Genomic DNA, 18598 nt, shown 5'->3' with positions numbered 1-18598 from the left:
CTGGAAACGCTCACTTAAAATTTTTTAATAACCTTTTTTTTCCTGTCCATGAACGAAGAACATCAGAGAACAACCCACGAAGAACAGATGACAAAATTCCATTTTCTTAAAAATAGACAAAATATAATGAAAGAAGATACTCCCATCTTGCAGCGACAGGTTAAAACATGGCAAAGTAAAAGCGACACAGTTACCAAAGTGCCAAAGCTTACTATTACTCCTGTCTTACATTTTCAATCTGAAAATTATCTCTTGCCATCAAATAAGCTTTTCCACAATGTACATAACAGCCCACAGTGAGAAGGGAAAGAACAGAGTACATAAGCAAGGGATAAAATTACCTTTGTACAAAAATAGAGCTTTTACCAAGTGTTGTTTTTTTTTTTTTTTTAAACTACAACATTTTACTGTTTATGCCACAAAGAAAGCAGTGATTGTGTCACATGTTCAGCTTGTCCTGGTTACTTTTTTTTCTTTTTGAACATACAATTGCTAAGCAACACATACATTTCAGAGGGTTTCAAATCTTAACCATTTTCCCCTCTCTTTCATAGTTTACTAAGGTCCCATAAACTGCTGAGAAGCTGGTTTGAGTTTATAACTGCTGCAATTCTGCTGGTTGATCAGGATTTTTTTTGTTAAGGTCAAAATGCAAACAAATCCTCGGGGGGCGAACACCATAAAAAGCTTGAAGAACACCTGCTGTGAAACCGTTTGGTTTGAATCACTCGTCTCCTTCTTTCAATGTTGGAAATCCTTAAGGAATAGAGCTGTCGATATATATATTTATAAATATATACACATATACATATTAACAAAATATAGCATTCAATGAAGGTAATCATTCTTTGCAGGTGACCATTTCTTTCTTGTCAAGATCGATTTATGGCTTAAGATAGCTGCTGTCACTAATCACAGTAGAAGGAGACATCGGACTCAAAAGAACAGGAGAATAATCGTTTTAACACTTGGGTCACCCGGTTGGAAAACGAGCATTGGATTGTTTTATCATCTGCTTTTCTTGATGAAAATCAGCCTCTAAAAATAGTTTCCTTTGAAAATGTATGAACGTTTTTGATTTAACAGACAAACAAGTATGTATATATAGATATATATCTATATTTTTTTTTTCAATAATATAAATACTGTAAGCTCAAGCTGGCAGTCAATACTGTCACATGGATAGGTTGTTATATTCAGGCCACCTCAATGAAAATGGAGAATAAGAATCAAACACAAAGCCAATTGGTCTTTTTGACGTTATTGCTACTTTACTCAGTTTTAATAAGCACAGATACTGAGGTTTTGTCTGAGCCAAAGGAATATTGATGATAGTAATGCGGTTAGAAAGTGCCTTCTTTTTGTTAACAACAAAAACAACAACAACAACGACAACAAAAATTCAAGTTATGTTGCAGCGCTCTTTCTCTTCCACTAGAAGGAGCTCGCAGCTCTTAAACTGCTACTACATCCCTCCCATTCCTCTTACCCAAACTTCTCCCTCACCCAAAGTAAACCTTGCAGTCCTGCTTGAGCTGTATAGCATCTGACATTTCAGAGCCAGCGTGTATGAACTGACTTTTTGATTTTTTTCATCGTAAGACAAAAGAGATCATTGGCCATCTGGGGGATCAGTTTCACAGAGGTGGAATGACATTTACAAGTTCTCTCCCAGCGCGTGCTATTTATTATAAAACTAGCACCAAATAATGATGAAAAACTGACATATGGACATTTTACAGACTGGTTTGTTTTTTTTCTGAGTCAGAAATCTATGGAGTCTTGATGACCCTCAAACTTGATTATAATTGATTAATGTGCTAATAAACTCAACATCAGTAGCTGACAGCTAAACTAAGCTCCGATTGCTTCCCACGAGTTTCATTTTTCATAAACCAACTGCGAGACTGGATATGATGAAATATACATGAAACACCAGCTGATTAAAAAAAAATTGTTTTATCATTTTAAGCGTGGATTTTATTTCATACGCTTAATTTACTTACATTTTCAGTGCAATTCAGATTTTCATTTATCCATTACTATCAAGCAAATTATTTTCAAAGGGCACACTCTCAAGACTCCACACATTTCCTCAGACCCCATTAAAAATCGGACTTTTATCAAAATGTAATGAAAACACAGTGCTCGGGTTTCTTTTTTTTTTCTTTTGTTTCCCAGGTTCAGATAGTGTAAAGGTGCTTATGAAAGAGTAGCAAAGATGCAGATATAGAAAGAAAATCCTATTTAAATCCTTTTAACCGTCATAAGTATTATTATTATCTGCAGTAGCAAAGCTGGTGTTTTTTTTTTAAATTTGGTTTTTTTACACTTGGTGAGTTTGTTTAAAATCCTGGTGACACCTGCTGTAGTGTGACCTATCACAAAGTTTAGGTTTGAGTACTTTCGCTGGTGTTTATATGTCCTGTTTCTGGGCAGATTTTTGTCATCGAGGGTTACCATGTCAGAATTTGTTTTAGCCCTTACTTATAGTGGCCACATTTACTTGAGAGGCTTTGCCTTTTTGCCAGGCCACCGCTGTAAAGAGCAGTTTTCTCTTAATAACTTGCCTGGTTAAATACAAGTTTGAGTTAATTTCAATCAAATGTGAGTAAACCAGAGCTAAATAACCCCTAAATATCTTTAAAAAACAACAACAACAAAAAGCTTGGTATTATTTTCTCCTGTCAGTAAAAAACTTGCAGTGGACCCACATTTGACAAACACATTTCTTTAAAAGATCTCAGATCTGTGGACAATCTTTGGAAATGCAATTGATGCATAGTTTTGCAGCAGCTGCAGCATTTACAGAAAAGCAGGGGGGGGGGGGGGAGCAGAATATGGGCATAAAGCATATTTATACACAACATGTATATATGTAGAAACATGGATATTTAACATTTCAGTTCAACTTATACGACACTTGGTTGTCCAGAGAAGTGCAGAGAGAGCGAGTGTGTGTGTGTGTGTCCCTCTGAGGTGTTAAACAATTGTGGCGTTCCTGATTGGGTCGGGGCCAGAGTCCACCTCAGAGGTCAATTACATCGACATCAGCTCTCTGTTTAGAAACCCGACTCCACGGTCATGAGGTTAAGTGCCAAGTAACAAACAAACAAACAAATAATGGCTCCTGCTGCAACAGCAACAAGTACATCTCTCACATACTGTATATGGTCTAATCCTAAATGGGTATCAAGAACTGAAGGTCCGAAGGATGGAGGCAGAGGTAAATTGTGCATTGCTGTCGTTAAAAGTGAAAACTGAAAATAACGTCAATACTGTTTCTGTACAGGTAGATATGAGGTGTTTTGAAAAGCTAATACCTGCTGTGTTGAGCAGAGTGTGGAGGTGTAAATGGTGTGCTGGAATTCACATGAAACGCGAGGTGGAGAGGGTGGAGAATGGACGATAAGGAGCTAAGAGGCTGGCAAAACTAGGACGTTTACCCACAGTGTGAGTGTGCACAAACTTTCCAGGCATCCAAGCTTGTCGTGATGAAGGCCAAATGTTGGAAATGTTACTTTCCAAAATATATGTTGTTCCTCCGTGTGCTGGTAGCCTTTCAGAGCATCCAGTGGGCTGTAAAGCTTACAGTTGGGTACTTTAAAACAGCCTGAATGGTCCTGTGTGTAGATTGTACATAACAAACTTTCCCAACTCTCTGTCGAGCAATACGCGAACTGAAGGGTTGATAAGTGGACTACCACAACATCCTCCCCAGTGTTGCACAGTGTTTAGAGTAAGACATGGTTGTATTTGTTGGAATTGGGCAGAGACCTGAGGGTTTTGAGCTCTTGCAACCTTGTTAACCCACCTCTGAATTCTCCAGAAAGCTCACACATTGAAAAAAAGAACACAGCTAGTGCAAGACCTGACGTGCTTAGTTGAGTCAGGCAGGAACAAACAAGTTCCTTTAAGCAGACTTATTTCCCCGAACCAGCCCGCCCCTCTTAATTAAGTTCAGTCCTGAAAGACAGTGAGGGCTCAGGTCCAAGTCTAAACAGCCCAAGGCTCTCAAGAGCCCACGATTGTCCCGATCACAACGTTGAGTGTCCAATTATGACATCATTACTGTTCAATATATGTGTGTGTGTGTGTATATATATATATATATATATATATATATATATACACACACACACACACACATGTATATACATACATATATATGCAAGAGCAATTCTGTCTTTATGTGTTAAAACCTGATCATCTCAGCTTTTTCTTGTCAAGGTGTAGGAAAAGCGATGATGAAAACAATGGCTCAATATGTTTCTTTTGTCCTCTGTCCGTCCTCATTTCAGTCCACCGTTGTCACTCGTCTTGCTGCGTGGTTTTCATATATAATATTTCTTATTCGTATTTATATTTTTTACAAGGTATAAAACAGACCCATGGGCGTGACGGATTCATTGTTTGAAAACATCTAAGCGAGGCGAGGGGGTAGAAGGGACGGAGGAGGAGAAAAAGAGGGAGGAAGGGGGAGGTTCTCCATCCAAGGCTGTCTTGTGATTTGTCCCTTGCTGGAGATTTTTTTTTTTTTTTTTTTTTTTTAAAAAAAAAAAAAAAGGAAAAAGGCCCCCCTCTTGATCCAAGGCTGATGAGGAGGGTTGGGTGGAGGTAAAGAGGGTTCAACCCCTCACCTCTATTATGTCATTTGATGTGGGGCTTCTAGCATCTCCATAAGGAAGGTGTCAATGGGCGTGTCGCCGATGAGCTTGAAGAAGAACAAGTGCTCTAGACACTTAAGACCGATGGAGCGCAGTGCAGGCAATCGCAGCAACAGCTTAGCAAATCTGTCACAACACAAAACAAGAATTTAGCACAGGATGAAAAGCTGGAATAATTTTAAAGTATTTCTAAGCTTGCAGTTTCAGGGGCATTAGTTTTGGCATAAATATGCACTTTGTCATAAGCAGGCGCTCATCCATCCAGCTGCAAGTTATGATTTAAGAGAACTGGTGATGCTTGCACACAGGCCTCACATTAAATATAAGACTAAGAAAAACCTGTTTTGAGCAAATGGCAAAACTTCAGTGCAAAACTATCACACAATAATAATTTTAATAGTTTTTTATGCAGCTGTAGATGGGTTTCAGCAAACTTTCAAGCTGAAAATAGCCACGAAAAAGCCACAGATGTGCCAGAAACTGCAATTCCTGACACAACCACTTGAGGCTGATTCCAAAAGCTAACCAGTCCCCATATACCCTCATGATAACATGCCCAACATGTTTGCAACAAAATGTAGCAAATATCTATACCCCCCTTGTTTTTGATGACCAAAATTGCCATCCGATTAAAAAAACACAAAGAATTAGTATCACATAAATCAAGCTTATACTATAAGTTAAAACATCATCCACTGTATCAACTCAACTAATACGGTCACATTTGGTTTAAAAAAAATCCAGAAATTCTGTCAATGATTCATATACCAATTCACAACATCAATTTTTGATATACAGTCTATGTCAAAACTGATAACACGGTGAACTCAAAGCTACTGATAAAACACATTTCTTGTGTGGATGTACTTCAAGCTTTTTTCTTTGACTTCTACCTCATGAGAGGCTGTCTGGGTTGAGACTTTAAATATTAATAACAGCTTCAACAATAAACACACTCGTGCTCTTGATTTTCTCAGCACCACAAACTGGTAATGTAACAATAAGGGCTCTGTGTTTATGATCTTACCTGCCAGGCTGCTCTGGGTATTTCTGTTTGCAGTAGGCCTCTAAAGACGCGTAGACTTTCTCTCTCAGAGCTTCTACTTCGCCTGGGTTGGACAGACCTTTAGAGTCTGCGGAGAGTGGCAGAAAGAACAAAAGAATTCACTACACCACGTGGCTAGGCTGTGCTGCTGTTATTTGTACACAACTGGACATTCTTCTTCACTATAAAAAGAAAAAAAAACCCAAAGAAGTAAACAAGTAGGCGTGAAAAAGCTTTCAAATCTGCACTTTTGCCCAGTGGAAAAACTAGCATAACTCAATATGGAAAAGCATCTCCACATTCTGGGCTAGTCCAATTAAGACCGCAATTCTCAAGCTGCACCAATTTAAGCTTCACTGGACTCATCTTTGATTAACATTTCTGACGAACAAAGCATTGTGAAGTTGACAATCAATGAATGTACATTGGTTGTTAATGGCTGGACCAGATCACACAGTGTGGGAAAGAAAAGGACTGAGGGCCATTTTTGCCTTGCTGTTCCCTTCACCCCCACCACCGTATGTTTTTTTCCCCGTCAGTGTAGTCTTGCAAACCCCTAATTAACAAGGAATCAGGCGGAAAAGTGAACAGGGGCCAGTGGGTCTGGGTATGGCCTGAACAAAATGTGAAACACAGAGGATCAGTGTGTCCGGGGTGAGCAGATCCGCAGAGCCCCAGAGAGATTCAGGGAGCCTCCCTTACTGAGTCACTAAAAACCTGGGTCACATTCATGAGTTAGTTCAGTCCACTTAGATTCCATTTGGATAAGGTTTAAATACAGAACAGCACACTCATAGCAGAAGTGCCTTGGCAAGACACGGGCCTCAATTAAAGAGCGCACTCTTTCTTTGGATCTTTGCAGGGGAATGTAGTAAAATTTACACAAGGTTGTCAAATTACAAAATAAATGAGAATTCATCAATTTCAAGTGAAAATGGTGCCTTGAGAGGATCAAGGTCAACTCAAAGAGATAGTTTCCATTACAAGCTGAGATACCAGAGCTGAGACATAAGTGATGCACAACGCAACAGCGTTCTTGAATCTAAATACGTTATATTTACTTTTAACAAAAGTCTAGCAGCATTTTGAGACCATTTCCCCAATGTGAAAAGTTGTTCCCACTGGAATTGATTAAAGCCAAATGAAAGCTGAGCCAATGAGGATAAGACACATTTGTCATGTTCTATTTTAAGCCTGCTGTGGGATAAGGTTTAATAATCAAAGTTGAAGAGTTTGTGTTGACTAAGCGTTACGCTTCGAGTCCTCAATGACTCATATTCTATTCCTGCAACGTCTGTGTCGGCTGATTATAGCTAGAAACAGTAGCAGCACCACGCCACAGTGCACAAGATCTTTATACTTTTAATAAAAGTTGCATTTCACTGGAATACGCTGATGTTCAGAAAGAAAAAAAAAGCCAGTATAAAACAATTACTCTGAAGGAAGAATTACACAGCGCAGTAGTTTGATGACCCATTTCTCTAAAAGATTTTTAGTCATTTTACATTACTGAATTTTTTTTTTTTTTTATGAAAGTTGAAACTAAAAAAAAGAAACAAGAGTTTGCATTGCACAAACAGCAAATGAAAGCTTTTATATAATATACACAATGGTTACCTGGGTTGAAAAGGACAATAGCTCGAAGGCACCCCAGTTCTGTCTTATCCATCTGCATGTCCCTCATCTTTGACACCAGCTCTGTCAGCACTCTGCACAAAAGCAACAGGAGACAGTCAGAGATGCTACTCAGGTTAAAATACTATGTCAAGAATATTTAATTCTTGGCTAATAGATAATATTTGTGTAAAATGAAACTAAACCAGTGGCAGAAAATTAAAGATCACACTTTTTTTTTTTTTGACTGGTGCATTGCAAATACAGTTTTAACCACTTTCAAGTTTGCCTCTATTTGAAAACACATGCACACAAGCTTACTCTGGGCCCACACTGGCACAGTTAGATCAGTGGAAAAGTTTACAGCCCTGCAAAGTAATTATATTTAGTACATGGTTTTCATAAAACGAAAGCCGCAGAGTAAACACAAGCTGTAATCTAACACCAGTGCTCCCACTGTCTGTGTGTGACATCACGGGTGGGAGTGGTGGCGTGTGGAGTCGCTCGAACTCCTCACCCCACTTTGACTCGGTCACACCCTCTCCCTGGCACTCTTTATTTTCCCTCTCACTCCGTTTCTTTCTGCTCCTCGCGCCCAGATAGTAAAGTCAATTGTGGCTCTTAGCTCATTCTAATTCAATTTGCTCTAAGGAGGAACAACAGAGCTTAAAAAAAGACAGAGAGGGAGAGAGAGAGGAAAGGGACTCAAGCGTTTAAGTTGATCAGTCTCTTCATTTGTATGGAGAAGAGACAGTGGACCAGATAAAGAAACATTATCAGTTCTCTGCATCTTAATGCTTGCCACAGTTAATAAAGAGATGGAATATGTCCTGTGGCTGTGAACGCTGATGACTGAGCGCACAGGCTGCTGATCAGAGGCGCAAGAAGGGAGACACAAAGAAAGTACTCAAAGTTTGACTGTGGCTTGACTGAGTCTGATGACAGCACGTGCAGCTGCAAATTCTCTGCTGGCTCCAAAACTGTGCAAGGAAACATGCGCTTCATTTGCAGTTTTTAATTTTCAAAATATAATAACAATCCATGACCAGAACTGTTCAAGAGTAATGTAGTTTAAAAAAATATATATTTACAAAAAATCCCAAACCAATACATACAAAATGTAAGATATATTTTTCTTATACGTTTGACAAACTTTCATAAGGGTGGTTCCTGCATCCAGCTGCGCTGTGACTCTATGGTGCATGGATTGTCTATATAAGATATGAGAGGTTCTGTGTGACCCCTGTTGTGTACAGGCGTAAATATTTTATATATTGGAGTCAATCAATTGTGCCTGTGCTGCTTGGTTTTCTGTAAAGCCCACCTGCGGTTTACAGTATTCTCCATTTTGTGTAACATTTCATTGTTTCGATTAAATGTTACATGAAATATTCTACAAGGGGTGGACATTTAATAGAATTTTAATCTCGATCAGAATTTTGTCTTCCCACAATTATGACATTTAAAATGCATACTCTGCCAATATAAAACGCAAAGCAAAAGCAATTTAGGCACTCTCTAAATCAGCACTTGATCATGTGTCTGTGTTTGCCAATCACAGCTGGTCCCTGCAGCACAAAGCTTGAAGTTGGACTAAAAGACAAATATACAACAAAAATCCAATGTCTGGCACAGCAGAACGCAAGGAGCTTGTCTCTTGAATTGGATCAACATCCGTTATTTGGATTTTGGGGCAAGTGATGTTAAGAACAAATCATAATGGAAGAATGCTGTGAAAGAGTGCTGCTTTGCATTGTAGATGCAACTGAAAATACGCCACAAAATGCAGTATAATTAATGAATTAAGGCCAAGAAAAACAACTACAGATGTAAATTGTCCAAGTGCCAATTAAAGGGAGCCTGTACGACACAACAGCGTGTACATCCAGCTCACAAAGACGCACTGGAATTGTTACAGTTATTATTCCAAATTGACAATATCTGTGCTGTATCAAAACCTCATGGGATTTCACAGCTGACAAAGACTTTGCTCTGAGTTTTAGTCTGAGTTTCTAATGCTAACGTATTATCATTAGAGAGACTGATACACCGATACACCGATGAGCCGATATTATTGGCTGATATTACTCATTTGCCATTATATTGATATCAGTATTTTTAAACAGCCGATAAATAAAAATTTTAAAATATATGAAGAAACAGGAGAACTAACTTTAACCATGTTACGAGATTGATGCTGCATAGTTTGTCCACCAGGGGGCCCTCTACAACTTCTCTAATGCAATGTGTTTAGACCGCCAAATCAGCTGATCTGACAAAAGTTAGGCAGAGAATAAAGGACTAATCCAAATGTTTTTGTAACAATGAAACAAGTTTATTTTTTAAAATGCTACAACATCTTAGTAAGGACTTATAAATAAATAAATACACTTAACAAATGTTTTGTGTCCCTTGATGTTAAACAAAATATCGGCTGATACTAAATATGAGTATCGGTAAGGCTCTAATACTTTTCTAACTCTTTAACTTTTATTAACTTAAAAAATAGGCCACCTTTATAAATCACAATATTATCAAAGCACTACTTTCAGGTTGCATTACATGCTACTCAAGCACACCTTTAGAAAGTGCTACCTAATATATTATTTACAAAAGTTTTTGGTGCAGTTTCTACATGAATTTAGATGTCACTAAGTCCAAGAAAATTTAGTAACCTGTCAAAGATGGCTCCCACTCCGGCACTGTGGGCGCTGTTGCGGTGAACGTGCAGCCCCGTTGCCAGCAGAATCCCGTCTTTAACCGCTATCGAGCGGTGCGAAAAGGATGCAATGAGGAGCTCGTTCCAACCTGAGAAAGAGATGAGGAGAGGGACTGAGAAAAAAGTATGAGAAATAAAACCACTCACACTCTCTGAAATCCCCAGTACAAAAGTTCACACAGCATTCGAGCAAAATGAAACTGACAACAAAGGAGGGAATTCCAATGAATCAATTAAGCTGCGCACTAAAAGCATGCAGCTTTCTCAAGCACAGGCATCAGGTTATTACTAAGACATTTGAATCATGCTTTCTAAAGAGACAAGCGTGTAAACGGGATGAACTGCGCCTGCCATCGCAATAAAGACAACAGGCTTGATGCGCCAAAGCAGGGGGCTCGACACGGAGCGCCGAAGACACAAGACGCTGCCGTTTGAGTGACAGGGCTCCTTTAACTGTTCTGCCTGGCAACACCCGCCTCTTCTCCCCAGAGTAGAGTTGGGTATGAGCGGAGCCGGGATGCTTTTATCTGTGATACAGCAGAACTAAAGCGGTTATTTATAGAAAACCTGAGAGCAGAGACGAGCGTTGCCGAATAATGTCTCTCTCTCCGCTTTGCTGAAGTCTCTCCATCTTTTTATATGTGCAAAGGATAAGAATGATGGGAGGATTTATTTATTTTATTTGTTTTTTTAGGGTAAGGGATGGGCGCGTTATAGCATTTTTTTTTTCCTGGAGGAGGATTTAGTAAATAATGGTGTAATTTAGAGTGACAGGCAAGCAACAAGGGCAATGTGTTGGGAGAACCCAAAAGACCTTCCTGCATGTGACGTTAGTGACTGTAGCAGAAGTGACAGATGATTCACTCTCCGTTTTACGTCGCTGCTTCTGTGATGCTTGCTTTTCCTCATACAGCAGATGCATGAAGAGACTCTGGGTCTGTCGCATCAGTCACATGACTGAGAGGTATCCAAGGTTATGGCCAGAGTAGTTTAGTGTTCTCTTTTTTTCTGACTATATTATTAATGTTCATGGGCATCTGTTGTATCTACAAATGTGACTTATTTAACAATGAAAACAATGTCCTGTGATTCTGTTATTTTTATTTTTGTTTTTGTTTAACCCTTGTTATTTTAAACAGCAGCAATTATTTGTCTTTTTAATACACAGTCAGTGGGCATAATACAATACATCTTACACTGAGTAATCAGTGGTTTGTTGAACCAGCAAATTTGATTCAATTTATTCATATAACAATGACCATTGATTCCAACCCATATCCTGTTAATTATATATCATCACTGCCAATCACTGCAAATTGTTTGCTGGTTAGATCATGCAAAATACTTAAGTCAGCTCGACAGACCTGCTCGTAGAAGGATGACCTGGTCGTCCAGCGGCAGCTCAGAGAAGTGGGGGATTCTTTTAGCCCACTCAACCAGGGTAAAAAGTTGTTTGTCAGCTGCTTGACATATATTTGTCACTGGGTCGTTGGGCTGCAGGGGACGAGAGACAAAGATAGAAGAGGTTAAAAAAAGTCAGAAAATCAACTACAGTGTGAATTAAATAAGATTGAAATGTTAGCTTTGTGTCTTTTGGCTGAGAGCCTTGTGCTAGGGCATAATTGAGCTACAGTGCTATGAAAACGTATTTCCCCTCCCTTCCTGATTTCTTAGTTCTTTTGCATATTTCTCACACTTGCCACCAATGGTGGTACAACCAGGTATTAGGGTTTAGGGGGCAATTACTTTTTCACATGGTGCAAGGAAGGTTTTGATTTCCTTAACCTTTTAAAGCCAAGCGTATCGTATTTGATGCATGTGTTTTTGTGAGTTTTTGAGACTTCTATATCATCAGCGTGACTTTTTAAACACTATAAAATATAATTGGCATAACACATTTTTTAACACATTTTTAATGACTAAATTGCAAAAATATGGCTAATGTAGCAAATGTAATACAAATTAAAACTCATACATATGCAGATTAAAATTTGATATATCAAATATTTTTTATATATATTTATATAGAGAGATTTTCTATAGATTTCTGGCAGTTATTTCATGGTTCAGGTTTTAAAGGGTTAGTAAATTTAAAATATCGATTTTAAAACTCCATTTGTATTTACTCAGTATATCTTTGTCTAATATTAAAATTTGTGTTATGATCTGAAACATGTAACTGTGACAAAAGTGCAAAAAAAATAAGAAATCAGTAAGGGGCTTTTTTCATGGCACAGTACCTATAACTACGTAATCACACACACACTGACACCAACATGAGTGCCCGCCGTGAATAATATCTTCTAAAGAGGTACGGTGAAAAAACAAACAGTGATTCTGTCTCAGCTTGTGGAGGAAATACCTGCAGAGAGCTGTCAGTGAAAAAACAACTTTCGCTGAGCTGACTCTTTCTTTGGGGACCTTTTAGCCAAAACACAAATCAGCCTCTCTGACAGCTAGTAGAGCTCAAGAGGCCCTCGAGAGGCTCCACTGACACTTTACTACAGAGCAAGTGGTTAGGAGCTCAAAGAGGACTTTATCACAGCACCAGGAACGGCTTTGTAAAATGTTAAACCAATGTGCTCACAGTAGTGCTTCTAATAATGATTGTGTAATTATGCTGATAACCACATTTGGCAGAAATGACTTCAAGTAACACCTCTCAACATCATCGTGGATGAATTTGGGTCCTTTCTTCACTACGTTGCTGCAGTTCATTAAGAGCATTTGTTTATGCACAGTTCTCTTTAGGTCCCACCACAATATTTCAGTTGGGTTGATATTTGCACAGATTTGTGGGCCAATGCAACAATTGAAATATTTTTTTTTCCAGCCAATCTGTTGTGGTCTTGTTGCTGGCCAGTTATATACGACCAAATTTTGGTCATATAACCGGAAGCTCTAGCAGTCAGACAAATGGCCTCACATTTCATCGTGAGTTCATCGTTGACCCAAGGACAGAAAGGTCCCCAGGTCAAATCATCATGCCTCCACTTCTTTTCTTGACAGTTGGTATGAGGTGTTGTGTTTGGTTTTCACCAAATGTGATGCCGTGCATTGTGGCCAAACACTCTGTCCAAATGGCATTGCTTGGGGTTTTCGTCTCGAGGTTTGTTCAGTTGCAACCTCACGGACCTAAGCCATTCTGTCATGTTCTTTGAAGAGTGAAGAGGCCATACTTGTTCGGTCTTTTGTTATGAACTTCAACATTTAGCACGCTAACTGAGGCCTGTCTGAGATCTTTGTGCAGTGCATCATCTGCCCTTGGGGTGATTTTGCTGGGACGTCTGCTCCCCACCGGGAAGACTGTGGTATTGTGTTAACACGCACCTGAAAGCTCCAGACCGGCAAACTGCCAAAATTGCTTTTATAGAAGTTGTCATAGCTGCACCAAGAGCAAAAAAAAAACGTGTTCATTGATAGACAACGCAACATACAAAATTTAATTCCTGAAAACAAACGTTTCCCGCTCACCAAAAAAATGAAAGGGAAAAGAATGTGTGCACCTTTTTAGCTTTAGTCAACAAAATAATGGTATGAGCCTAAATAAATGCATGTCTTTTATTTAGAGCTTATTTTTTTAACATACAAACTGAAGTTGAGGTGAAAACAAAGCCAGATTTGATCCTTATCTGCTAATGTATATCTAATGATAAGTGTGTCCTTTATAGAAGAAGACAACTTCTGCATGCAATGAATGCAAAATTGCAAAGACAAGGACTTGTTCTCCTTAACTGTCCTGTCACATTTGATTCAAAAGTATTGTTCTTTGACCCTTGGGGAGTAGCGGTAGAATACTAATGCAATGCATACATGCTCCATGACTAACTCAGTAAACTGTAACTCCATCTGGGCTTTGGGTTAAAAAAATCCACAACAATACTGCCATTCTCTGACAAGTAATTCACAGCCATCCCAAGAGTACACATGCTACTCTTGATATGCATGTGTGTAAACAAAGGCTTTGTGAACATGCTTTTGTGCATAATTTTAAATCAAGTCAGCATCCCTAAATTCTAAGTAGCTCCACATGAACTCGCCCTCTGACAAAAACAGTTAGCAACTTCTCCCCAACTTCTCCTCCAAATCCCACAGATCGATGCTAAAAGCTAGGAGGATCCTGACATCAACTGCAGCTCTCCAGAGAAGATTAGCTCAAGATGAAGGAGAAAATATCTCTTCACTCACATTCTCCTTTTATAAAACACAGGGCAAAGACTATCCCATCCTCTCCACTACATTCCCTCCCTGCAGTGTGAAACTAACACACTGACTGCAGAGCATCACAAATACGCAGCTCAAATCTGAAAAACTTAAACCAGACACAAAGCCTACACTGTTTTGAAAACTGTAAGTCATCTTGTTTTTTTTTCTTCAGGGAGAGAAAGAAAACAGGCACCTTATGAATATTTCAGCATCTGATCTCCGTGGGAGATGTGGACGCCGCAGCTCAGTACGACAGTTTTCGTGAACTGCGCTTCCTCCCCAAAACATAAACAGATCCGGTTAATTCATTCCAAAGGGCACAGCCCAGCAAAAAACAAATAAAAACCACAGGGGGCTTCAGCGTGCGCCACAATTGAGCCACCGCTCCCCATAAGAATACAAGTCCCAGGGTTCTCGTTAAACATGGCAAACCTTATGAATGTTGCATGGCTATCTTAGCTGTGTTTACACTGACCTGGTTTCTTTGTCACCGTCTGTGAAGATGACGAGGAGAGGGGCTTACAACTCCCTCAAACAATTCATCTAAGTACAGCATTACATCTACTGTACTTACTGTTCAAGCCAAAGAGTGGACTTTGGGATGTTATCAGCCCCTGACCCATGAAAGGATAACCTCTACAGTTATAAAAAAAATTATCTTACAGGTCAGGTAGAAAGACTACTTCTTTTTCTTTTAATTTGGAGATTAGTGGCAAAAAATGTGGAGGAAAAACAGCAAGAGCACCAAAAAACCCACCTGACACAGAGAGTAAGGTCATAAACGGACATTTACTGTTTTTTTGTTTTTGTTTTTTGGGGGGGTAGCTTATTTAGTAGGGGTGGGGGAAAAAATCGATACTGTGTAGTATCGTGATATTTTGTTTGCTAATAATGTATCGATACAGGGACAGCAGAAATCGATATTTTGTTACAAAAAAGTTTTTGTGGACTGGAACATGCTCTGACTTCAGAGCACGTTGATCCTTTTTCTGAGCAAGAATCCTGACATTCCTTCACTGTCCAAATGTGTTTAACTTTTTTTTGCCAGCAATAAACTAAATTTAAGACATGTTTTATTTTAATTAAGTTTAAAACTTTTTTTATTTAATGTAAAATTATATTTTGTTTTAATTTACTTTCACATTCTTCAGTTGCTGAATGGGCTGCATAGTTTTCATAAATTGCATAGTTCAGAATAGCTATAATTGTATCAGATGGTTGCATTCAGTTAAGTTGGACTAGACTGTAATACAAACCGTTCAGTTTGTCAACAATAAAACTGACTGAAATGAGAGAAAGACTGAGTGTGAGACTTTGATATTAGATAAAATGAATATTGATAAAGTTTACCTTTATGTACAGAATCTGAATATCGCAAAATATTTTTAAAAATTGCAATAATATCGTATCGTGCATTAAGTATTGTGATAATATCGTATCGTGGGATGTATGGTGATTCCCACCTCTATTATTTAGGCATTTTTTTTATACGTCTGCCACAAACAAAACTGTCTGCAATCCAGGCAAATCAAAGTGTTTCTAGCAAGACACCCTTCCACTGCTGCGGTCGATTACTAGAGCAACTTGCATTCTTCCCTATGAAATTTTCATGGGGAGACAAAAGATTTGCCCTTCAGTCTTTCATTATTGTGCTTGAACCACACTGTACTAGAGTGACAACAGAGAGAAAATTGGGTACTCACACAGATCAGGATAAAAATGAATTACTCAAGTGTCCCACTTTTTAGATTTAAAAAAAAAAAAACCAACAACAAAAAAAGCCTTTCTTCATATGTCATAATTACAGTTAACAGAAAGATAAGACCTTTTATTAAAATTCTCCATAAAGTAATTCAAATATAGTAGAAATAACAGCAAGAAATAACACAAAAAAAGAAAGAAAATGGGATGTATAAAATGGAAGTAAACCCTAAGGATTAGTGAATGATAACATTTTCCCCTCTGCCCTTCCTACTTAGAAGAAGACCTCTCTCTCACTGACTAAAGGCATATTACTAACGACTGTTTAACTCCTGTTCTAGGTCAGCATGAGATAAACACACTTTATTCAGCTTGGCCAGACCCCGACCATTAGACAGTGGCGGTGGCCTATTCATGGTGTACACTCATGACCCAGGTCATGTGATTAATTACAACATGGAGCACTGGTTCTCAATGGAGACCTGGTAGGGGGGAGGCAGGGGAACAGCATTTGGATAGCAGAGGAGTCCTTGTAGTCAGGACAGAATGCATGCCAAGCCTCTGCCAACATTGCAGGCTTCACTTCAATTAAAGGATCCGCTCACTCAAATCAAAAAACAAAATTATATTTCATTTTTTATTCCTCGTCATATCCAGCTATACTTAATGTCCTGGTTTAGGCTTTATATACAGTAGTGGCTAAGAATTTTAAATGCCCACCACAGCCCAGGCTACCAATACTTGGTTGGTGGACAAACTGAGTGACACCAATTGTTGCTGGGCATGTCCTACCAATAGCCTGGAATCCAGTTCACCTTTGAGAGGTTTTCCGCTGCTTTCATCATCATGAAGAAGCCCTGTACCACTTATATATATATATATTCACATATATCTTACAGTAGCTTGGTAACATTAAGTGCAAACACAGCTAACATTATGAAAGATTTTTTATGGTTGAAGATAATTAAAGAACAACTTCTGTTTATTCTTCTGGCAACAGTGTTTAGCCTTGTTAGACTCTGTTACACTTTATCTTTTTGCTAAGCCCATTGACTAGTATGATGACTTTGCCTCTGGGGGCAGTGGGGATTTTTCACGGCTTCCAGCATGAGGATATTGGACTCTATTCTATTAGCCACTCACTGCTCATGAGAGCAGATTCAGCTGATAAATATTTAAATCTCTAACAATAATATTCGCGAGATTATATTTCGATAAATACCTTTCCTCTGTTTTGCTTTCAATGCAGACATTTATTTTATTTATTTCCATGCATCGATTAAACTTCGGCTACAAACAGACAACAAAAAGAAACCAAAAAGCTCTTGACCCTTGATGACCCTGAATATTTGTGTATTTAACAGGCAGATATCTGTTTGTAGCTTAGAAGGTAAAGGAAGGCGACTACCAATCAAAAGGTTAGTGGTTTGATCTCCAGCTCCTTCACTTCACATGACCAAAGTGTCCTCGGGCAGAATACTGAATCCCAAATTGCCTTTGATACATTCATCAGTATAATGCATTACATTTAATTTTTAAAACTATTTTCAGCATATTCATATGATTTCCAATACGATTTTGCTCAGGACTTGGCAAAGAATACATTTAAAGCAAGCCTTTAAACACTTTCACTGCGGTTTTCTAATCTGTTCTGGAGGCCCTTAGAAATCTTCCTCTTGGTGTTGGGCAGGCAGCGGGCATCGAGGGACCCAGCGTGGCAGAGCCCAAACACTCAGTGCATTAGTATGTCTGAGCTGCTAGCCGCTCCCCCATGAATCCCTACTCCTCCTTCCTCTCCCTATAATGCCAACGCTCATCTCCTACATTTCCATCTGGCCCCCCGAAAATAGCTCCCATTTACTCACATAACAGCCTTCACATTTCTACCTTTACTTCACAAGACATTTCCTTCCCCCGAAGCAGATGAATCCCAGAAGAAGTCCCCTCTCTCTCCCTCCCTCATTCAGTCTCACTCTCCCATCTCTCCCCCCTCCCCGCCTCCTTTGGTAGGCTTCTGCACAGCTCCTCTGTTTCCCATGTTTCCCAGCAGAATTCCTGAGAAAGCTGAGGCTTTGTGGTATGCTTTCAGGAACAGTCTGCCTGTTGCATTATTCATCACTCCTAGTCTCCACTGTGTCAAAGACAGCCCACAGTGCCCAGCTGATACTAAGGGGCATATATGAGGAAACACACAGCTGAGTGAAGGAGCTAATAGACCAGGTAAGCTAGTTCCTGAGTCCACAAGTGGTAACCTAAAAAGCCCTGAAGGAGATAACAAAGGTATTTATATTTGATATTCAGTAACATGTTTACCATCAGGCAGCAGGTAGATGAGAAAAACAGCCGCAAGCTTTAAAAAACAGGGAACTAAAATGTGTAATTTATCTGAAACATGGTTGATGTGAAACATTACTACAGCAAGCATATCCACATGCAGGCAAATCTGACTTGACTTATACGTTTGGCACTCTTCACTGCAGAACTGAAATACATGAAGCACTCACACATGGAAAGAATTAAAACAACTTGTGGACAATGGTGGAGCAGCTCCAGTGAGTCTTTTGAAGCATAAATTTCTAAAATATAACTCATAAGCCATAAATCTAAAAGTGAACAGCTCTTTTATACTAACTGCAAACCACTACA

The 18598-nt window shown here is 39.0% G+C and overlaps 1 protein-coding gene across 7 annotated transcripts in view; it reads right to left on the bottom strand.

Moving 5' to 3' along the window:
• Window positions 1–9: 9 nt before the first annotated feature.
• The window catches only part of rxraa (retinoid X receptor, alpha a), a 158218-nt gene continuing 139629 nt past the window's right edge, over window positions 10–18598 (bottom strand). For all 7 annotated transcript variants that reach the window (XM_040000601.1, XM_040000602.1, XM_040000597.1 and 4 more), the window contains 5 exons: window positions 11410–11539; window positions 10002–10134; window positions 7330–7421; window positions 5695–5800; window positions 10–4793 (listed from right to left, as the gene is read on the bottom strand). In XM_040000601.1, coding sequence (XP_039856535.1) covers window positions 4646–4793; window positions 5695–5800; window positions 7330–7421; window positions 10002–10134; window positions 11410–11539 — 609 coding nt within the window. In that variant the 3' untranslated portion in view covers window positions 10–4645. The remainder of the gene's footprint in view (window positions 4794–5694; window positions 5801–7329; window positions 7422–10001; window positions 10135–11409; window positions 11540–18598) is intronic.

Source organism: Simochromis diagramma, unplaced genomic scaffold (assembly GCF_900408965.1).
Source record: "Simochromis diagramma unplaced genomic scaffold, fSimDia1.1 OVJJ01000596.1, whole genome shotgun sequence".
NCBI lineage: Eukaryota > Metazoa > Chordata > Actinopteri > Cichliformes > Cichlidae > Simochromis > Simochromis diagramma.
This window is presented reverse-complemented; position numbering and strand designations above follow the sequence as displayed.